At 42.3% G+C, this 22,265-nt stretch overlaps 1 protein-coding gene across 7 annotated transcripts in view; it reads left to right on the top strand.

The window, feature by feature from the left end:
* Positions 1-22,265, top strand: part of UNC13B (unc-13 homolog B) — a 206,048-nt gene that overhangs the window by 164,911 nt on the left and 18,872 nt on the right. For all 7 annotated transcript variants that reach the window (XM_042028646.1, XM_042028645.1, XM_042028644.1 and 4 more), the window contains 8 exons: positions 76-202; positions 4,814-4,910; positions 5,717-5,860; positions 6,007-6,084; positions 6,610-6,687; positions 13,665-13,753; positions 16,842-16,994; positions 18,914-19,037. In XM_042028646.1, coding sequence (XP_041884580.1) covers positions 76-202; positions 4,814-4,910; positions 5,717-5,860; positions 6,007-6,084; positions 6,610-6,687; positions 13,665-13,753; positions 16,842-16,994; positions 18,914-19,037 — 890 coding nt within the window. The remainder of the gene's footprint in view (positions 1-75; positions 203-4,813; positions 4,911-5,716; positions 5,861-6,006; positions 6,085-6,609; positions 6,688-13,664; positions 13,754-16,841; positions 16,995-18,913; positions 19,038-22,265) is intronic.

The raw sequence follows: 22,265 nt of genomic DNA, 5'->3' as shown, positions 1-22,265 counted from the left end.
TAGAAGTTCTTCCTGTGCCTGGTGTGGTGACAGTGGTGAATTCAGACCTAACTGCTATTTTTCCCTTCCTTACAGAGCATGAGAAACACAGACTGTGTAAAAGTGCAGACTATATGAATTTACACTTCAAAGTGAAGTGGCTGTACAATGAATACGTTCGTGATCTGCCTGCCTTCAAGGGAAAAGTGCCTGAATATCCAGCGTGAGTGTTTTATGCCTCCTGTAGTAAATCTCCACTATTTGCCTCCTTCTGTTACCTTGGGGTTAGGGTGGGCCATTTGGTTCTCCTGTGGCTGCCTTTGAGATACATCATTTCTTACCTCCTGATTTTCTGTCTTTATGTGCATGTTTGTCCCCTCTAGTGTTCTGTGACACTGCCCTTCACCCAAGTCAGTCCATTATTGCACAATACCTCCCAACATTTCGAAAGCCTTAGCAATAGCATGGACAGACTTTAAGCTACTCTGTGCCTGCAGTGTGAGCAGTTCTTGAATAGATGATGTATGCCTACAGATATGCTTAATGTGTATATACATTACAGGATTTGTAAGTAAAGATAATGTTTTCTCTTTCTTAGTAAGACTGGGTGGTTTAGTTGGAAGCATGAGATAAGCTGTCGCTCTTGAGCTCTAAGCAATTGTTTGCAACTTTTAACTGTAAAAGAGCAACGATAGATTTCAGACCTGGAGAAGATGTATGAGACCAAAAGGTTGTCTGAGCAACCTGGAGATAATGCTGTAGCTAGAGCATCCCACACTTGCCTCATGCAGGAACAGGTATCCTGGGTCTGACCAGTGCTTTAACTGGTTTTCCAAAGCTTTCAGTGATGGTTGCTGCACAGCTCCTTTTTTCATGTGCTTCACTGTTAACCCTCCACTAGGTTTTGGAGATTTAACATGCACTCTCCTTTTCACCCCCTCCAAATCTTTCTTGCTTCAGTTTGAGCTTGTTATAGGCTGCGCATAGAGAATAAATTGTTCCTGCTTTGCAAGAGTAAAATGCTTTGCTTGTGTCTCTTCGTGGCCTTCTGCTGGTTCTTGTTTGTTCCTAGCTTTCCATCTAAGTGAGGTTTACTCACCTCTTTCCAAATGATTTGTGTCATAGAATACTTGGCCTTAAATATTGATGTTTCATCTAGACCATGCCTTGCATTGCAGGCTGTGCTGCAGCTCTCATGTGCTGTGTTGACAGCAACCTCTTTTTTTTTTTTCTGTTCAGAGATATTGCTGACAGGGGATGCTTCCAGTGGGCCACTGGTCAGTCTGCAGGCACCCTCAGCATTGTGTCCCATGCTGCTGTTCCCACCCTGTACATGACTGTTCAGTGCTGTCTAAAAGCAGCACTGTGCCCCTCTTGACAAATACATTTTTCCTGGACTCTGTTTCCAGTTTGGTACTTTGAATTCTCTTGCCATGCTGTCATGCATGCAGTCCCTCAAGCCTGGTGCTAGCTGCATACTAATGGGACTTGAGGCAGTTGGGCATAATTGCTCGGTGTGAGCTGTGGGCCTTGATTAACAAATCAGGTCAGCAAGAGGCATAAACTCAGTGAGCAGGGTGCTGTGCAGTGACAGTCTCAGAAGCCCCGTTCTCTTTGCTGTGCCTCTGAGTCAGGGCAGTCTCATGCAAGCCATCAGATATTCTTAATTTCTCTTCTTCTCCTGTGTAATCAGGATAATGATGCTCAGTTTTGTTCTGCAGTCTGTTCTGCTCTGCTGGCCTTTGTGGTAGAGCTTCAGTGCTCATGTGCATTTTCAGCCACTGGCTTTGTTAGTTCACCCATGTGTTTCAGTACAAAAGCCACATTGTCAGACATAGGTGATGATTATCTCAACCGTAACCTTCACCTGTCACAAAATACTCCCTTGATATGAATTGTCCTTTGATTTGCTTCATCACCAGTATTTTTAGCCTCAAAACTTCCTTAAACAAAGGAGTCACCGCATCAGATTTGCACATTGGTAAACTCATTAGGTGAAACTAAATTGCTGCTGTCCAGACAGCGGTTGGGTTGTCTGTCTACTTATCAGACAGAAGGCTATCCACAAATTCACTTTTCCTGTTTATAAACTATGAGAAACCGTGTTCCTGGTAGCCTTGAGATGTAATTGAACAAAGTGCAGGGTCCAAAGTATTGAAGCTGAAGTTTTTATACTCCCTTTATTTTCTGAAACTCAGAAGCATTTTCTGAAATGGAAGTAGCTATGTAACTGGGAGTGAATCTTCAAAACATCCTCTCTGCCAGCTAAAAGCTGTGAAGTGACAGTTCCTGAAAAAACCCAGCTTTTTAGGTGTGTAAATAGGTGTTCTATGTTTTGTTTAAGTACTGATCTTAGCATGCAGGTAGCATTGTAGCTGTACTGGAGCCTATGTCCTCTCTGGTGGGGGAAGATACTCCTTCCTTTGAGATCCTGTTGGCATATTCTGGCTCTCTTCATCGAACACAGTATTTATTCTTCTACTCATTGGAACCCCGCCTGCCTTCTTGCCTCAGCTTTTGCCAAGGCCCAGAGATTGTTCCTTAGATACTGACAGGAAATGAACAAGATTAATCCACCTGCAAAGTGTGACCCTGAGGGAGCCAGGCTCATGGCCAAGCTGAAACGGTAGCCTTTTGTGTTACCTCATTGTTGTGCAGCCAACAGAGGTGAACTTATATGTAGTCCTGAAGCACCACTGCCTTTCCCAGCAGGCAGGACTGAAGTGTATTCTGTGCAGACCTTGTTTGGAGAGTCTGGCTGTGCTGTCTGGAGCCAGGCCGTGCTGACCCCTGTGAGCAGAGAACGTCTCTGAAGCAGCACCGTGAGCCACTGCCGTGTGTGCTGGTGTGTGAGTCATTGCAGAGTTTGCTTCCTGACAGATAATTGAAGCAGATGAGGGAGAAGATATTTGCCATATAACAACATTTTGAAGCTATTTCCCTATGAAATCAGATTATTTTTGTTCGTTTCTGTGCTAAATAATTTTGCATATTGTTCTGGATTTGTTGCCTTTGTAGTCCTCAGAGTCCCCCTGACTTGCTCGGCAGTCCAAGACCTGATAGTAAAACACTGTCAGGGGTTTTTGGCCTAAGATAGCTTAGGTTTGTGTTACAGCTCAAAGCATAGTTTGGCCCTGAATGTACACATGGACTGGAAGTATTTGTAAGTTATTTGCATCTCTCAGGTTTTTTTTGTCAGCCAAAGGACAAAATTGAGGCTGGCTCTGCAGATGTATTTGCGTAATTTCCTGAACTAAGTCGTTCATTCAACACTCATAGTAAACCTCTTCCTGAAGGTAATGCTTTTTTTTATGAGAGGGAGAGCAAATACACCACTCCCACCTGCCCAGCAGTGCCGTTTTCTTTTCCCCATTTGCTTAGACAATTTGGCAAGACAGTTAGGTATACCTAGGCACTTGATTTTGTGTAGCAACATACGGTATCCATAAAAATGGGCAGTGTTCTCAACAGCAAATGGCCCTTTCTTGTGAATGTGGTGCAATAACTAAGGGTGAATGATAATCAGGAAGTTGCTCTGCTTCTCAGAGTGAAAACTGTGTCTTCTAGCACGAACAAGTAATCCTCCCTGCATGCTGACCTGTGACATGTGAAGCAGTCAGCAACTCACAGCCTGGTAACTGTGAAACAGGTGGAAGATGTATAGTTGCTTCCCTGTTAACTGCCTGAGTTCCTTTCTAAGGCTTGAGCTGTTTAAAATACACTATTGCAGCTTAAAAGAAAACGTTGAAAGCTTGAGAAACTTGCAGCAGACTTCAACATATGCTGACTTTTAGGAGCCTGAAGTGCCATTCAAAAGGAATTCTTCTAGAATACAGGAAGTCCATATGTCTGTGACAGTGTTCCACTGCTGCTGTCTATAATAAATAGGGCTGCATGGACAGGTTGCTTTTGGCATTTTAACACTGTGTCAGTTACAATTTCCAATATTAGCACTGATGTGCTTTATATTTCAAAGTGTAGAGATTATTTAAGGCTATCTAGTATGCTCTGCCTGTGAATTTGCTCTTGATCTCCCTCTCATGTCTGGCACATGCTTTCATGTTCTTTGCAAACTCAGCCCACAATTAGCACAATCTCTATGAACACAGCTGCCTGTGTAGAGAAAGCTGTACTCTGTACTGCTCATATAATAATCTTTTGTATGGACTAAATTACACATGGACACTTCTTTCTCTTGTTTGTGAATGCTGTTTAGTAATATTTGAAATTAAGATTTGCTTCAGCTGTTCTGTGTTGGCACTTGCATGCAACAAAGCCTAGACAGACATTTAAATAAGGCTGTAAGTGCTATGTTATTGATTAAACACAGGCAATGAAAACACACCCTCCCTTTTGTACTGTGTGTGTCCCTCACAGAAGAGGACAGAGGGACCAGCTGTCAGATCCCATCACTGAAGCTGCTTCTCAGCTTGCCTATTCTCACACTGCCTATTTGGTACACCCAGCTGAGCGGCAGGACAGGTGCCTGTGGGTGTGGAGGCCTCCCTTGTGCTCTCTGGCACGCAGATGGAAGGGAAAGAAACTACAAAGTGCTTTGAGGTGAAGCAAAGTTCAAGGTGGCTCTCAAGGGCGGGGAAAGGGGAAGGTACCAAGAAGAGAAAAGACAGGAAGAGGGACAAGAACAGCTCAGAACCAGCCCAGGTGATGGTACAGGCCCTGTGCACCTGTAGCTTATGTACAGGTGCAAGTATATTTGGGAACTTTGACTGCACACACAGACAGCAGCATTCAGACATCTGACAGCTTTCACAAGGCTTGCTGGGGTTAGGGTGCTCCTCTTCCTGCTGTAACTTGCTGTCTTTCCTCCCTGCAGGTGGTTTGAGCAGTTTGTGATGCAGTGGCTGGATGAAAATGAAGATGTTTCCTTAGATTTCCTGCATGGTGCTCTGGAGAGAGATAAGAAAGATGGGGTATGTAGGCCACTGTGAATGCACAGCTTGGTGCTGCATCATTCAGTGCACAGAACCAAATAAAACACTATAAATTCAGCTGTCATACAAATGGAGGATGTGGTCCTTCTTGCTTGCTAAACACTTGGGAAACTCATTTATTTTAGTACTTTATAGGTCACAGAGAACTTTTTAACAGCAAGGTGCATATCGTTCATTTTTGTATGTTTTGCTGCTGTTAATCTGTCAGCCAGTGGCTTGGTGCTCTCTCAGCTGTCTCTGTTTGGGAGTAGTAATTGAAATTGAAAATTGAGGCACTTTGCATGTACTTAGTCATGCAGTGAGAATGTGACCTTAATCCAGTGAGAGACCAATCTTACTCTTAATTTGCTGAGTATTGCCAATGGAGGGAAGAGCTTTCCTGTTATTCAGTGACTGTTGGCACTGTAGACTGTGATACTCATGCAAACATTCTCTTTAACAGCTAAATCTAAAAAAAAATTAAAATAGCTCTTTACTCTCTCCTTCTTTCCTCATTAGCTGACAGGCAAACCATGCACTGCATTAAGGATCTCAACATCATGGTACATTTCCCTGGTGCTTGTCACGATCATAGTTAGTGAAGGACAGTAAATTTATAATCCAACCAAAAAAGGCTATTTAGTTCCTCTAGGGCTTTTGAAGAGTTTTTGACTAATTCTGAGGAAGATGTAGGTTTTGGTAAAGTTACCCTGCCTTCAACGCGACAGATGATGGAAACACCCATGCAATGTGGCTATATTTCAGATCTTTCCATTTGACAGTGACTCTTTGTACTTCTGTTTTAGTTCCAGCAAACATCGGAGCACGCTCTGTTCTCTTGCTCAGTGGTGGATGTGTTCACCCAGCTCAACCAGAGCTTTGAGATCATTAAGAAGCTGGAGTGCCCAGACCCTGTCATTGTTGCTCACTACAATAGGAGGTTTGCTAAGGTAATACCCTCAGCATCCAGATATTTATCTTTTCTTAATAGGGTGTAAAACAGTATGATTATTTTTGTTCTGTTTCCTGGAGTTCTCCTGCAGTGGTAGAGGACAGTAACAGAGGAAGTAACAGTGCTCACATCTTGTCTTCACAGACTATTGGTAAAGTGCTGATGCAGTATGCTGACATACTCTCCAAGAGCTTTGAGTCCTACTGTTCCAAGGAGAAACTGGTGAGTTATGCTGAGCTTCTCTTTTCCCTCAAAGAATCACATATTTGTCCTGATGAAACCAGTTTCACATTGCACCTGACCGTGGTGATGACGTAAATGTTGTCAGTATTGTTTTTATCATCATTTGTATGCTTTTGAATTCTGGATTGGACCTAAAATAAGAATAGGTCCTGAGGATGATATGCAGATGATATGCTACCAGGTCCCCTTGAAATTAACTTCCACACTGCCTGTGTTGTGTGATTTAAAATAATAAGAGTGGGTCCAGATTACTCTGTAGATCTGGTACTTAGAGAGATCTGCTCATCTGGGTGTTCTGGAACTGGCAACTGACCATACCATTTCAAGCTGGAGAAAAACTGACCTTTTTTAATGTTTGAATGCTGAAATATGTACATTCTCTGCCTCCTTTGTAACTCTCGAATCTGGTGGTGCTTGGGAAGGGTGTTGAGATGCAAGGTCTCCCACTGGTGACAATGTGTTGGCATCCTGAGCAGTAACAATAACCTGCTTTTGTCCCTTCAGCCCTGCATCCTGATGAACAACATCCAACAACTGCGGGTGCAGCTGGAGAAGATGTTTGAAGCTATGGGTGGTAAAGAGGTAAGAGAGCTCAGAGAATGAGTGTTATTCCTCATTCCTCCTGCACTGTTGTTACTGGGTTGTTTGCATCATACTGGTTCTTGAAGACTGCAGTCATGAGGAGAGCCTTGTGACACCTGGCACTGTAAGTGTGAGGAGACAGCCATGACTGAAGGCTTCCCAGATAAATCTCTCATAAAAAGCAGGAGGAAATGTTTTGGAGCACAGAACAGCATAGGAAAGTAAAGGAAGGATTGCCTGTTGTGCTCATGTGGGCGTGGCTGGTGGAGTTCTCAGAGCTGTGGACATTGAATCATTTTATATGGCATATAAATGTGGAGCAGTGCCTTTAGCATGAAATGTCCAATATCTAATAGATTACAGACATGCAAATGAGTTCTCTAGTCATGTTTCGAGGGATATTAAGATGTGTCCATTTGTTATGAGATGGTAATTTTTACAGAAATAATGTTTTACTCCTCCAGATCACTTTGTCTGTTCTGATGTAATATATGTATCTTCTTTTTTTTTTTTTCTCTTCTTTTTTCATTGCTTTTCAAGATTCAGGAAGATGAAGAAAAGCCTGCTGATGTTAGGAAAAAATTATTTTCAAGTGCATTTTCTTTGGTTGTGTTGTGATAGAACCTGTGCTATGACCTGTATGCCAAGAGGAAAGTCAGCTTTGCTGATGGACAGCTCAGTTTTTGCCTGTATTGCTTTTCTAAATCTTGCTTTTGCTCAGTGGCAGAACTCTATGAAGTGACAGAAATCTTGACAAATAGATTTGCCCCATGAGGCAAGGAAAACTGCTGTCATTCTTTCACATGTCACCTCAGTAATCCTAGTTTCTGAGCCCTGCATCAAGAACTAGCATTATATGCTTTCTGCTGTAATAGCAGCAGTAGCTAAATGCTCATTTTTGGGAAAAAAATAAACTTGTGATGAAATGTTTGTGAAGTGGCGTATAAAACTTTAATGCCTGTGCATTTCATTTCCCTTAAGGAATCAATTTGCTACTGTTTTCCATAGTGGTAGCTATTAAGTAGGGTTTCCCTATGTTTCAAATTGAAAATATCCCCTGATACTGAAATAAGTGGAGAAAAAAGGTGTTTCTTGAGGTTGTTGGTTACTTTCCCTAGCCTAGATCTCTTCTCTGCATTTTGCCCTTTAAAACCTTCCACGGGAGGTGTAACTAAGGTAAAAATGGGGTAATGAACCCACTATTTCCCCTGTACTGTGGAAACAAAAGACTGAAAGGGGAGAGAAACCCAGGCAGTGAGTAGTAAAACACACAGGAAGAAGTGTGACAAGCACACTAGGAAGCTGGTTTTTGGAAGTGATTTTTTTTTCATTTTCTTTTCAAATGCTCCTTACTGCACTTCATAGGGCTGCCACTGATCACCAGAAATAAGTGTTGTGTTAGGTGCTTGCATTATCTGCTGTCCCCAGGGGTTTCCCACTTGGTGACTGTGTAGTACATTGCTTCTTGACTCAAAACCTGCCAGGTTCCCTGTTTTGCTAGAGTAAACAAGGTCTTGTCCTAGTTTGAGTAGTCTTTCTGCTGCAGATCAAACCTGACTATTGAGTAACAAGTAGGTGAGACAACAGCTTTGAAAATAGAACTTCCTGGAAATGCATCTGTGGGGTTTATCTTCCTTCAGGAGGGACAGTTCTTACTTTCTGTGGCAGATTTGTTCTATATTCATCTATACATGACACGGAAGCTTGCACAAAAGTAAGCATTATCCTGACTATCGACAAAGGAACTGCCTCCTTGGGAATGTAAGAAACTAGCACAGTGGTATGCCCTGGTCTTGAAATGTTCAACTTCTTGTGTTCTTAAAGGTGTTTTTGAGAGCCAGGTACCAAATATTCCATTGTTCCTGTGGCATTGTTACTTGTGGCATATATGCAGCCAGACCTCGGGGACTGGTTTCAGTTACTGTGTGCTTGTGGCTTCATCTGCTTCTGATTCCCAGATCCATCTCCATCTACAGCTGTAGCTGTAGCACTGCACAACTCTGGAAAGCTCTGAAATACTGCTGCTACCTGGTGGTCTTTGCCAGTGGGTCCAGAGCACATCCCTAGGGAAATCCAGGTCATTTATTCCCTTTTGCAGCAAGGGAAATGAACGGACACGGCTCACCTGTGGTCACCCTGCAGTATAGTGGCATAACATGGAGCAGAAGTGCTTGCCCAGTACTATTTATTGAGATTGGGCTCCTGGATATAGTGCCTTTCTTTACTTTCTCCTCCACCCACTGCCCCCAGTGAGTTATGGTGTCTTTTCCCCTCACTTTTCGTATTATTTTCTGAACTGTAGTACTCAAAACAGGGCAAAAATTGCCCAGCATCTCTGAGTTTAATGTGTCAACATCATGTGGTCTCTGAATATTACTAGTTAGAAACAATGAGCTTTAGAGAGCTCTGGAGGGATTCCCTTGGGTCTGTGCTTGAGAACTCAGGGCAAACATATATATACACACAAATACATAAACACACATGCATACGCAGAGAAAAATACCTTAAATAATTTTTAGGAATATAATTAATACTTTTATTTCCCTTCTAAGCTGTATTGATCTCATGGGATCAAAACAGCTTCATCATGACCCAGGCGTATTCTCAGACATCCCTAAAGCATGTTTTGGAAGGGCAGTGTTTATGAAGTGGCAGATAGCATTAAAAGTATAATGAACAGTGAAATGGGGGGGTGAGTCCTGGATAAAAACTGGGTACGTGAATACCTTTTGAAACATTTGATTCCTCTGAATCATCTCCATTACACCAGCAGAATGGAGATTATAATTTAGCTCTCTGCTAGGGTGGACTACACACATTCAGTGCTAGTGTTTGCCTGAATTTAGCCGTATTTGTTCATTCATTACTTTTCCTAATAAAACCAAACATGACTTGTATTTTCTACCCACCTCTGTGGTTTTCCAGCAGACTTCAGCCTGCAGTCCATTATTTTGCTTAGCTTTTCACGAGTAATGAACTCATGGGAGTGAAATTAAAAGGTGCTATACTGCATTGCACACTTCTGGAATCTAGATGTAGTGTGGAAGAGTAGTTTAAAACATTTCTATACCTTTTTTCCCCAAGGGAAGCATGTGAGGTGAGTATCAAAGACGAGCACTGCCTAGGGAACCCAAGGAATTAGCTGCTGAGTAGCAGCGTATTGTCATCATACAATTTTCATGCCTTCGGTTTCAAGCTAATCTGCACAATTAAAGCTTCAGGAAACTCTCCTCTTAATGCTTAGCCAGGGTTAGCCCACATTTTAAATCCTAAGTTAGCCACCTGAATAACAAATTGCAGGACAGCTTAGAAACAGCCAAGACTTAAATAGGAATGTTCTCAAAGGATTTGTGGTATCTACTGTTTGCTGCTCTTTAGCATCCCACATGCCGGAGCTAAGGCCACCCTAGTATTTGGGAAGTTGGCAGCTATTGTTTGGATTCAGTGCTCCATGTTCCTTACTCTTGAATCCTGTAGGAAAGTGGGGAGATGCCCGAAAATTCAGTGCAAGTGAGTCCTTAAAGGGGGGTTGGATCTGCTGAGCTCCCAGGAGCTGGTAGAGGGAGGCAGAACAAAAGCCAGCAGCTTCAAACTGGAGTCAGATGAACTCCATAACTTTCATAAAGCTAAAATATAGTATCAGGGCATAATTCTTTAGCTACTGATATGCCAGATCAGACCTGATGATTTCACAGTGTCTCTGCCTTTTAGGTGTGAATTGATTAACATCTTGAGCTTTCTAGAAGGCAAGAGTCATGTCTCTCCACCTACACCACCTACAGAAAAGCCTTCCAGTTCTGGCCACTCATGCTTCACCAGTGTGTGTGGAAACCAAAGAAGAACTAATTAAGTCTCTTGGAAAACTTGGATTCTTGGAGTCGGGGGTTCTGTTTCATGCATGAGGAAAGGAGGAGAAGATCATCCTAAATTCAAGTTAATAGCACTTCAGTATAAATGCCACCATTCAGATTAGCAGAGAATTTGAGGTTCCAGCCCTAAATGGAACCCCTAGATGAGACTTTGAGGCTGAGATTCTTTCAAATGCCAAGTCCCAAATATTTTCAGAAAATTAACAGAGACTTGATTTCTCCCCTGAAATTTAAATATGGGATTAGCTTTCCCTCTTTGCACCTCAGTTTTCAGCATCACACATTAAGCCTCAGACACAGAACTGTGTCTGTGCCAGCCATTATTTCCTCTGGAATTGGAACATTTGCTCAGAGATCAGAAGCCACTTCACTGTCCCATGTTTTGCACAGAGAACTTTTCATTCTTCCTCTGAATTATCTCTGATACACCCACAGAATGGAGATCATAAGCCTGCTGAGAGAAATGGTGTGGATGTGACATGTGGCAGTGACCCAGCTGTCTAATCCTGTTTTCTGCTATACCAGCCAAATTTATCGTGCAGTCCAAGTAGCATTTCCTGCTATCAGTGATAGCTGATACGCTTAAAATTCATTGAGTGAGCAGCAACAGCAACACCATTGTGGGTTCATTTGAGCACTCTTATCAGTGCTTCACCACGCTGGCCACATTTGCAGTTAATACCAGATGCTGCAGTACTCTGTTACTGGCATGTGATTTATGCGTGGGAAATGGCAGTACACACCTACCAGCACCTTCCTAATGAACTTAAATCACACTCAGGTAATTCCCCAAAACTTGCTTTCGAGCCAGAGCAGGCCAATACCTAAGTATTAACCATCAGTAATGTGTTATGTGGAGTCCTTCTTCCCTCATAGCAGTTGCTCAGAAAACAACAGCTTTTCTAGTGTGACAAGGGGCTTTGGGGATGCTGAACCAGAATGCTTACCACCAGGGTTTGGCTTCCTGAGGATGAGGCTGGGCACCTCAAAGTTAAGCCTGGGCAGCTGTCTTGCCAGTTGTATCCAGAGAGTTGTGAGCTGATGTTCTGGAGGAGTGAGAGTTCCTTACCACAGATAATGGAGCTCATCCCCCTGGCAAAGCACTGTTCCAGCTGTCTCTTCTTGCAGTAGTGGGACAGCAGTGCGTCTGCTATGAGGAAGATCAGTTCGCAGTAAAATACAGCAGTGAGGGAAAGCTTAGAGGTAACCAGTGAGCTCTCCAGGCCACCTCACAGTAAAATACATCACTGGTTGCATCATTCATGAACCAGGCCAACAAGTTGTTGCTCCTGACCTCAAATATCCTCTAGACTGTGCATCTGATAACTTACAAAGAAGTAGAAGTAAATTGTAAAATTCTTCTGTCTTTTTTTTTTTTTTCTGACTGGAAAAGAAGTTAGTTGGAATGTTTTCATGAGTCATGAACTGGTCCTACCTCAAATCTGTCAGAAATGACTGAAATCAGAGGGCAATTCAGTACCATTAATTGTAGAGAGCAAATCAGACAGCTTGTGACTCATTGTGCCTTTACACAGTAGGAGGGAAGGGTTAGTATAGGGGCAAGAGAAACCACCAACACCAAATGCTGTTTTTATTTTGTTACCTATACGCTTGGCTTGTAGGTAGAATGAATGCTGATTGGCATGACATTAGCTTCCTTCTGCTGTCATAGAGCAAGAGGTGTTGTAAAGATAATAGGAAAAGAAATTTACTTCAATAAGGGAAAAATAATCGGAGGCAGCAATGCTTAAAGTTACAAGGCCTAAGTAATCATCATTTGCTTGGTTGTTGGTTCTTACTTTAATTACTTTTAAAATTCTGATCCAGAAGTTTCATTAGCACAGGTTCAAATGTGTAATAGAGTCAATTTTCCATGCCAGCTTACAACAGGAAAATGAACGGATCAGATTCCAAATCCCCTAAGGCTTGGCTTTCTCTGCCAGATGCTGAAGGAATATGAAGAGGGCTTCAGCACTGATTTTAGAAGTGGGGGCTCCTGTCGTGTTCAAATCCTGTATAGATGGATATACCATAAAAATCTGAACTGATTTTTAACCACTGTACTGGTACCTGGCTCACTGCATTCCTAAATAGATGCTCTGCCTTAGAGGAAGCTTTTTGTTTTACAAACATCTTGTCTGCCTGCATACACAGGCAAATCTGTTTTACAAGTTACTTTTTATGAGCAAATGATCTGAAAGCATTCATTCAGTGCTGCTATGTGTACACACAGGTATGTTGCTCAGAAGTGGCTTTTTTGAGGCTGGAGGGGTGGCTGCATCTGGAATACAAGACAGTATAAATCATGTTCAATTTAAAACAGGTGGATTTGGACTGATAAGAATGGAGGAAGCACTTCCTTGCAGAACTTGCCAAGGTGTCAGCAGCATTCATGTAGTGCTTGGGGCACTTGTTTTTTGTTTTCCTCTGAACACTTGCATACAAAAAACTGTCTGGTTCCATGTGAGAGTAGAGCTACATTTGCTCAATACCAGTAGCTGAGATTTTACTTTCCAAAAATGATCCACAAAAGATCGAAACAGCTCCTGCCATGATACTGTGGCCGGATTTTCAAAATAGCTGGGGCCCAACCTTCTGAGAGCAGTGTCTGGGTCAATCTTCAGCTGGAGTATTTGACAGCAGGGTGAAAGGCGAAACAGCTTCTTTCAAGATCGTGCACGAAGAAATGCATGAGTAGTAACAACCAGTCTGAAAAGCCCTGTATCCTTCTAGACTCAGAGGGGTGAAATTACCTGTGAGCCCAGGGTAATGCCCACTACTTGATGGATTCTCAGCCTAGATACACTCTTGGCCACAGGGAGTTCACATTCCCTTTCTTGCTCAACTTTACAAACATCGGGAACAATACTGAAAGGGATAGGAGCCTGGGGAAATTACTTGCTGCTTTTTAAGCAAGTACCTGTTGATGATTTCACAGCTTCTGTAGCAGCAGCAGCAGGCAGTGGAGGAGAGCATCCTACCTGGCAGGGTCCAGTGGGCATAGTTCACCTGCTTATTAAGTGTAGCCTCAACAGTGAAGAGAAGCACTGCAAAGGACAGTAGACTGCCCTCTGGATTCAAACTAAATGCTTTTCTTTTCATCCACAGTTGGATGCAGAAGCAAGTGACCATCTCAAAGAGCTCCAGGTGAAGCTGAACAATGTTTTGGATGAGCTCAGTGCAGTGTTTGGTAACAGGTGAGTATTACAAGGTCCTTGTCCTTGGTGCATTCCTTTCTTTTGTCTAACCTCATTCAGTCAGGTTAAGAAAGAAAAGAAACTCCTGTGAACTGCATTATATTTTTCTTTTTGTCCTTAATTCATGGCCTTTCAAATACAGAGACCATCTAGGGAAGTGAGAAACATTTTTAATATTAACATTTTTCTCCTCTGTATTTCTCTGCTTGGAAATGTAACATGGAGATCCCTCAACTGTGAAATGTATTTGAATTACACAGAGTGATTTTTTTTTTTCAGTAAGTAGTGCTTGTCAGTAACAGAATTGCCTGCTCCTTTACTGCTCGCAAAGCTGTTTCCAGCTTAGTGTTTATGAAGCAACATTCTTGTTTAAACATTGTGCTCTAAATGTATGAAACAGCTGACTGATTTCTGATTGTTAAATGAATACTGGAATAAGAAGGAAACAGGTTTGGAATTTGAGATTGACTTGTTCTAATACTGCTGCAAATGTTACCTAGTGTTTCAAGGAGCTCTTTAAAGTATTGCTGAAGTAATTGATGGCAATTAGGTTTTGCATGTTGACGTGGAAATCATGTTACCATTTACCTGAGGATAAAAACGTGCTTAACTTTATAAGACTTCTGTAGTGAACTATAAAGGATGTCAATTAAGTGAAATCTAAAAATACAGAACTCTTGAATGTTCTTCGAAAACAACCACTTGTCACTACAAACCCCATTCATTTCATGTTGTGCTGCATAGCAGGATTAGTGCAGGCATGAGCCGTAGTGTAGCTTGAACATGGTTAAGGCAGAGCAAATTGTACCAAGTTGGCCTCCCAGGGTTGACTTACGCAGTTCTTATGGCTAAAAAATCATGGTGGGATTTGTCAATGACTGGATTTCAGCACACAAAGCTAAACAGGGAGATAAGTGAGCTGTTCCTATTGCCAGTAATAGATGCTACAGCAAGAAATGGAAAGACTCAGACTGTAACTGAATAGAATCAATGAAGTTCATAATTAGATGGAGGGTGACTGAGAAATAATGATTAGGGAGGTGAATTTTTTTTTAATCTGAGTATTTTCTCCATGGTGTCACTGCTACAAAACAATTAGGGGACAATCTTAGCATTTGCAAATATGATTAAAGAGATTATCCAGTATCAGCATACATACTGGGGAGTGTTTTAGAGAGATGACCCAGCCAGAGATTTAGGCAGTCAGATGGTTCAGGTGCTTCATTATTCCTTAACAGTCTCAGAGAGTGAAAAGCAGAGCTGCAGTGTACTATATAAGCATGATGTCCTAAAGGATATAAACTGGGGAGATAAGACCGATATCCAAAAGATTCTGTGCAGAGTCTGTAAACAGTTGCTCCTTCAACACTGTGCACACCTGACAGTGCAGATCTTAACTCTTCATCTATGTGAGATAATTGCATTTGCTGAGAAGGCAGCACATGTCCTGAGAGACTCACCACCCTTGTGCTGAGAGAGGATTTTGTCCGGACACAGAAGCATTTTCTACTTTGAGAGGAGTCTTGGAAGGGTTTATCCTTCATGCAAGGCTAACTGATGTTTTGTTCTTGGAGGCTGTAGGAGTGAAGGAAGGAATTCCTGGAGGAATTAAGGAGCAGCAGGCCCTGTCTGACAGCATAGGTGAAGTGTTTTTTAGCTTGCTGCTGCCAAGGGTTCCTGTTAGGCTGTACATCTACACAAGCTTCACTTTCAGGTGAACCTGTTGCCACAGTAACTGATCTACTGTTTTTCATAAAATAGGTAACCATTTTGGCTTGTATTACTTTTTATCTATGAAGGCATTGTTATTTTCCATCCCTGACTGGGGGGTTTAAAGCATCTTGAAGCAGGGTCCTGCAGTTGATGTAGTGATGGGAGAACTGTGGGGTGGGATTGGTCTGTGGCAGAACAGGGACTGTTAATGGCACAGGAAATTTTTTATGCTCTTTTACTTGATGTGGCTTAGGTCTCTGGTTAAACTGACATTGCAGCCACAACTGACTGCTGCAGCACTCTTTCTGCTAGAAACAGGGCAGGTGGGAGACAGCTCTGGAATTTTTCCAGTGAGAGGCAGGCTAGAATTGAGCAAGAGGGGCCATGAGGCTGGCAGAGCAGGAAAGGTGACCAGGTGGAGAAAGAGGATGAGAGCCATGGGGCAGAGAAGTTGCACACTCACACCCAACCCACAGGTGTCCCCAGTGGCTCGCACATCAGAAGTTCAGGGCCTTTTTGCAGCTGTAAAGCTGACTTCCAAACTTTTGTAGCTGCTTTTAAATCTTTACCCTAGCTCCTAACACTGGCTTCTCTTCCTGTTTTCAAACCTCTGTGCCATTAATGGATAGTTAAATGTCACTTGTAGTGCCTATTGTTAGTAACTGTTCTTTTAAATGTCAAAGCATTTTCCTTTATTTGCTGAATTGATTTGTTGTCAGCTCTGCTGATCTATTCATAATTTTTAATCACTGCATTATTTAATTTTGAACCGCCTCTTAGCAGGAAGAGGTGGAAAAGTAATTGTGCTTTAATGCCTTGTGTGTCACTTCGTTACAGGGACACTGCACTTTGCAGCTGAGCCCCACATCCCAGTTTGAGACTTGGTGTGGACTGTATGGCAGTGAACTGGTTTAAGCTGGTGCCTGCCTTCAGGCTGTCTCCATTATTTTAAAGAATTAGCCTATGATGGGTCATAACTGGATTTCTGCTGATGGGCTCCTGGGTGCTTAGAGTGGGGCATGCATTGTGTCATTGCTTTGTGTGATATCCCAGTCTCTGTGGTGGAGAAAGCAAAGGGTAGAGCAGAGTGCTTTGAGCTAAGACTAACAGCATTTCTTGAAGTCAGGAAAGGATCATTTCTTGCTGGAAGATGAATGAACAAACTCCTCTCAAATGTGCTCGTGTCTCATGTTCACAGGTGTGTGGGTGGTGGGCATAAGGAGCTGGAGAGCATGCCCCTTGGTAACAAATACAGTAAGGAAAAGAACAGCAAGTCTTGTGAAAGGAGAGGGTGAAACTGAGTGAACTTGAAATTTTTTACCTTGTGTTTCTGCCACTAATAATCTTGGGTTTTGCCTCTCTCCTATCTGTGCAGCTTTCAGACTCGGATTGATGAGTGTGTCAAGCAAATGTCTGATATCCTCTGTCAAGTGAAAGGGACAGCAAATTCTGCTGCTAATGCCAGAAACACAGTTGCACAAGATGCAGATAATGTCCTGAGACCACTGATGGACTTCCTGGATGGAAAGTAAGGGAGTGTTCAAATATATGCTATACATATGGTTCATTGGATTGGAACAAGAATGAGGCAGAGGGGAAAATAGCTCTCTGTTCTTGAATTGTTACTGAGATTTTCAGTCTCCAAATTTTCAAGATGAATTAATACCTTTTCTTCCCTTATCTGCCTCTCACAAGCCATGAATAGGCTCTTTAGCCTTCATTCAGAGCCAAAGCACACTCACAGTTCTTCATCTACCTCCAGTAATTATAGCAATCAGCAAAACACACTGCTGATCAAGCAGTGAAAAAGACTGAAATTCTGAATTTTCTAGCTGTGGGTTTTTGTCCTATAGAGATTTTACTGTAGACAATTTGCAAGCATATTGCAAACAGTGCTTATGTACTGCTTATGTACATATTCTACTCAGTATCACAGTCGTGTCAAATGTGTGTTCTAGTTATACCTGCTGCTGTTCTGACTAGCAAATAAGCTTCTGAACCATGGAATGTGCCCAAGGTTGATCCATTGCTTTAATTAACCATTGCATTAATACCATGCAGCATGATTCAGCTGGTCAGGGACAGCTAAATGTGGCTACTGGACATAATTTTTGTAAGTCAAGTCTTGAACTGCAAACAGAAATGGTTTTTAATCCTTGTAGTAGTTAAACTTAATGCTGCTTTACATCAGTTCTTAATTTAGTAAGGAATGGCCAGCAATTTTCATAATAAATGCTGCAAGAGATGTGAAGCTTTACAAGTTTAAAATATAGGGGGGTTGGTTGCACTTAGTGTTGATTATCCCATCTTGCTCTTGGGTCACTGTGTACTAAGTGACTCTGCAGCAGTCATTACATCTAGGAGCCTTCTCATCTGATCATCTTCCATGCATGCCGTCATGAATCCTGAAAAGCCAGAATCCTTTGTACCACCGAGAGCTTTGTATGCTACAGGCTTGCCATCCAGCTGTGGAGCGAGTAATTTGATTATGATAATGCATGTCTGGTTTATTTTCTTTCCTCCTTTACAGAAGGAGAGTATTTTTTAATGCTTCCTGCATCCCACCCACATCAGTCTTGTCCCTGTTTGGTTTTGTTCATTTACTGTCTAACCAGCTGTGGGAAGAAGGGAGGTTGGGAGAAGATGGTGCATAATGGAGAAGAGTCAGCTGTCTGAGTGCTGCTGGCCACAGAGTTCCTGTTCTGTAGCTCTCACAGTGTGATTGGTAAATCCCGAAGTTCAACAAATGTTTCAAAGGAGGTTCTAACAGTTCTTGGCCTTTTTCATAGCCTGGACAATAAAAAAGGAAGAAAAGCTAGGGAGATAAAGCTCTTTGTGTTAAAGCAGATAAACACATGGCAGGTGATTGGTGAATGCAATCACAACAAAATATGGAGTTGTCCAAGAAATACTTTGGGGTGATTTTAGAGGTGAAAGATTTAGATACTTCAGCAGCTATCAGAAGCTGTGCAGGAATTTCTGCACAGCACTCTGGGAAGTATTAATTTAGGTATCCATCAAAAATCATTATAGTAACCCCTTGAAGCTTAAAACCAATTATTCTATATTTGTAGTTTTTTTCTATATAATCTGTAAACCAGACACATCTTAAAGGGATCCTGTTCAATGTACCTGCACTTACTTGGATTATATATATTATTCCCAACCACCTATCACCAAGCGATAACTTCTGTAATCCCCAGGTCAATATATAGAAATTATTTGGGTCAGAAATGTCAATCATCCATTTTCGCCAGGGTTTTTAGTGCTAGAACTCCAAGGGTGAACACAGGCTCTGCTTTACGAAAAGGGAAGATTTTTACCCTTAAAGCAATTGTTATGACAAACTGCTTTGGATAGGGCACTGAATCTTCCATATGCAGCTCCTTTTCTTTCATTGCATATTGTGCTCGCTGTACTTACTCAGTTCTTGCTCTCTCCCTGCAGCCTGACATTGTTTGCGACTGTGTGTGAAAAGACAGTGTTGAAACGGGTGCTGAAAGAGCTCTGGAGGGTGGTAATGAACACCATGGAGAAGCTGATTGTGCTGCCTCCTCTTACAGACCATACGGTAAAGCATTTTCTCCTTCCTGACTCATACCAGAAAGTGTTGCCATTGCCGGTGTAACTCATCCCCCTGACCTAGTGAGTCATCCATACAGGTAAAATTGTCTGCTTGTAGCCTGCCTGAGGATGGAAAAACATGTCTGGTAAGACATAAACTTGGTAAAGAAAGAGAGCATCTCTATTTATGGTAGGGTTGCAAGATACAGAGCATGCTCTAGAAAAAAAACCACGATTCAAAATCCATGATCCAAAAGGAATTTCTGTCCATTGTATCAGTTTGCACTGATTAGGGCTTTGCAATCCTCTCAGGAGAGCTCTGTGTGTGGGGGGGATTATGGAACAGGTAGGCTTCATGGGCTTAGGTCATGATCTGTAGCCACTTTTGCCTGATTATTTATTAGCCAGAGTGTCTCTCTCACAATTAGACATGGTTAATTTGAGCGTGATTTTTAATCACCCATCCCCCAATTTAACCCTCCCAGAAGTCTTTAACACCAGCATTGGCTGGCAGGATTTCTCTCTTTGTGATGCTGGGGAGTTGGAAGCGTGTCCAGATAGTTTTCCCTCAAAGGCAGGGTTTTGTATAATTGTTCAGCTGTGTGGACATGCTGGATGAATCTGTGTCATGAATGTAGTGATGCTTTTAACAATGGAAGATTAACTCTTCTCCAGTTTTGAGAAACCACAGAAACTGATTAAATGTCAGTCATGCATGCCCAGCTGCTCTGGGGGATGACACTCAGTTGGAGGCAGTGTGAAGTTTGGTCTGTAACCTCATTATTTGCAGATGATCCAAAACTTCTTTTCTTCTTGCTGTTAAGAGTAAACTTGCGGTCTGTAGCTCATTTATGTAGCCTTACTTTTTTCCCAGTGGTGAGTAGAACAATAGTGGTTTTCACTATTCAGCAGTTCCCTCACATATTTGGACTGGGCTTCCTGGGTTGCAGTGTCCAGGGAAGTGATTCAAACCTACCTCCTGCTCTAGGTGTTTCTTGCTCTGAGAGGGAGGGCCCTTTGTCCCTGGCGTTGATGATGATGACTTTAAATAAAACTGTTGAGAGGAAGTGTGCTGTCATACCTACAACCATAAAATTACCGTGAGGCATAATTTGCTAAAGACTGCTTTCTCTGAGCTCAGATTTGGAATAATCATTTCTAGTTGCCTTTGTGATTCATAAAGAAGAAAAAGAAAATAAATTTAGGAAGACAAAATTTCTTTGTCTTGGTTGAATTGCTTTTAAAAAGGAGTCTTCGGGGACAGGTGCTAAAATCATCATGTAGGAGCAGCATTAACATGACCCATTTGGAATGGAATCAGTGAGATCAAGGGCATTAGAGAGAACTAGGGAGGAGCTGCTTGAGCTTTATGCTTGCTAGTTTTGGATTTCAAAGGCAGAGTAGGAGAGTGATTCAGTACTTGTATCGTGAAAGAGGCAATAACTGTGATCAGCCAATTCTTGCAACCTGCAGGATGTTGCTATAAGCCATTTCAAGTTTTTTTCATAGTTTCTTGTTGCCATCATCTCAGTTTCAAATTATGAAGCAAATTGAAGCACATACTTGTCTGAGATAATGCAAAATACTCATAGCTGGATTTCTTGGTGTCTAATTAGTTGTATGGTAGCAAGGAGGCTGAACTAGTCTAAACTGGAAAAGAGTTGCTGTTCCAGAAGGACAGTTAGGAACAATGCAATGATTAAAATGGCCTTGTCTGCAGTCCTTGAGCAGGGAACCTGTGGTGAGGCTGGATGAGCTGCAAGGACGAAGAGCTGCTTCCACTGTTCTCTGGGGCATAGCAGTTTATTCTGTCACCACCAGATTTTCATCGTTCCCAGCAGTGAAGGCCAGCAGGGCAAGGCAGAACAAGGTTGCCAGCATGGACAGAAGCAGTACTTTCTCTTTGGTATTCTACTTCTGTGCCAAGCAGCTCTTATCTAATTTGGCTTTTTATTTTCTTGCGTTTTTCTTTTCTTTTGAAAGCACATCAGACACAAATAGCCTCAGGCACTGTAACACGCTTTCCTCCCAGCCCTCAGGAACAGAAAGCCCTGGTGGTGCCTCTCCGTGTTTGAACGACCACTGATGGGAATTTCTGTCCTAAAATTCATGTGCAGCCCTTAAGAAGTAGAGGATATTCATGGCAGAAAAGAATCTCTTTTATGAAATATTTTCTCTTCTTTCTGCAAAATTGTTGGAGGTGCAGAAGTCTTTTTTTTGATGGAGAACATGGAAAGCATACTCGGGTAGAAGGTTCCCATCACACTGCAGTTTGCCTCGCCTGTCACTTGTGTGGCCCTGCCACTGCATAGCGCTTAAATGCCTCTCTCCAGACTTAACAATTCCACTTAAATTAGCTTCTGGAAGATTCTGCTGTGTGGGGCTCAGGTGAGAAAGTGTTAACTCTGTGAGGAATCCAGTGGGGACAGGGCAGTTTCACAACCTCCCACTCTGAGGACCTGAGCTGCTGGTCCTTCATGACTTTCAGATGGGTGACTTCAACTTCTCTGAGCACTCTCTGCCTGTGGCTTGTGAGATTAGCAGCAATGTGATCTCCAGTAACTCATTAAGTAATTCACACCTCACTAATTTTAAGATCCAGCATGTAATTAAACACCTTCTATCATGGCTAAGTGGATATACACTCTGGGAATCCTTACTTTGGGGTTCAGTGCACAACACGTGGGGATATTAACAGTTTAGTTATCCATCTCTTTCTCTGCTGCTTAGGATGAAACTGTACCGTGCCATCAGTGACTAGTCAAGTGAGAGAAGAGGTGCTCACTTTACACCCAGGTGATTCCTCTAGAGTCTCTCCTTTATTTATTTCACACAGTACACTGCAGCCATTCACATAAGGTTCTGTTTGTGCTTGCTTCTGCTGTGCTTTTTTTCTACTTGTCAGACTTCTCTTCACTAAATGAGAACAGGATAAGAACTAAATTTTCTTCAAGCTGAGGACAGAATTTGCATGTGACTTCCAGACTGTTTTTCAGGCTCATCTGCCTGTGCTGCTCCAGACCTACTCTGTGGTGGAGGAGAGTATGGCTTCAAAAGGTTTTCTGAAACCTTTCTTAACTTCTGTTAGTTTAAATGAATCCTCTTCCTTGTGCTAGCTTGGAGCAGAAAAGTTCAAGGCTGCCTCTGTGATGAGGAGAAAAAACTTTCTTAGAGTTGAATAAAATTATGGTCTGTGAACTGCATATGTGCCTAGTTCTCTGTACTGACAAGTAAT

Source organism: Corvus kubaryi, unplaced genomic scaffold (genome assembly GCF_017639235.1).
Source record: "Corvus kubaryi isolate FWS band 111438036 unplaced genomic scaffold, C.kubaryi_AGA036_p1.0 37308, whole genome shotgun sequence".
Lineage (NCBI taxonomy): Eukaryota > Metazoa > Chordata > Aves > Passeriformes > Corvidae > Corvus > Corvus kubaryi.
This window is presented reverse-complemented; position numbering and strand designations above follow the sequence as displayed.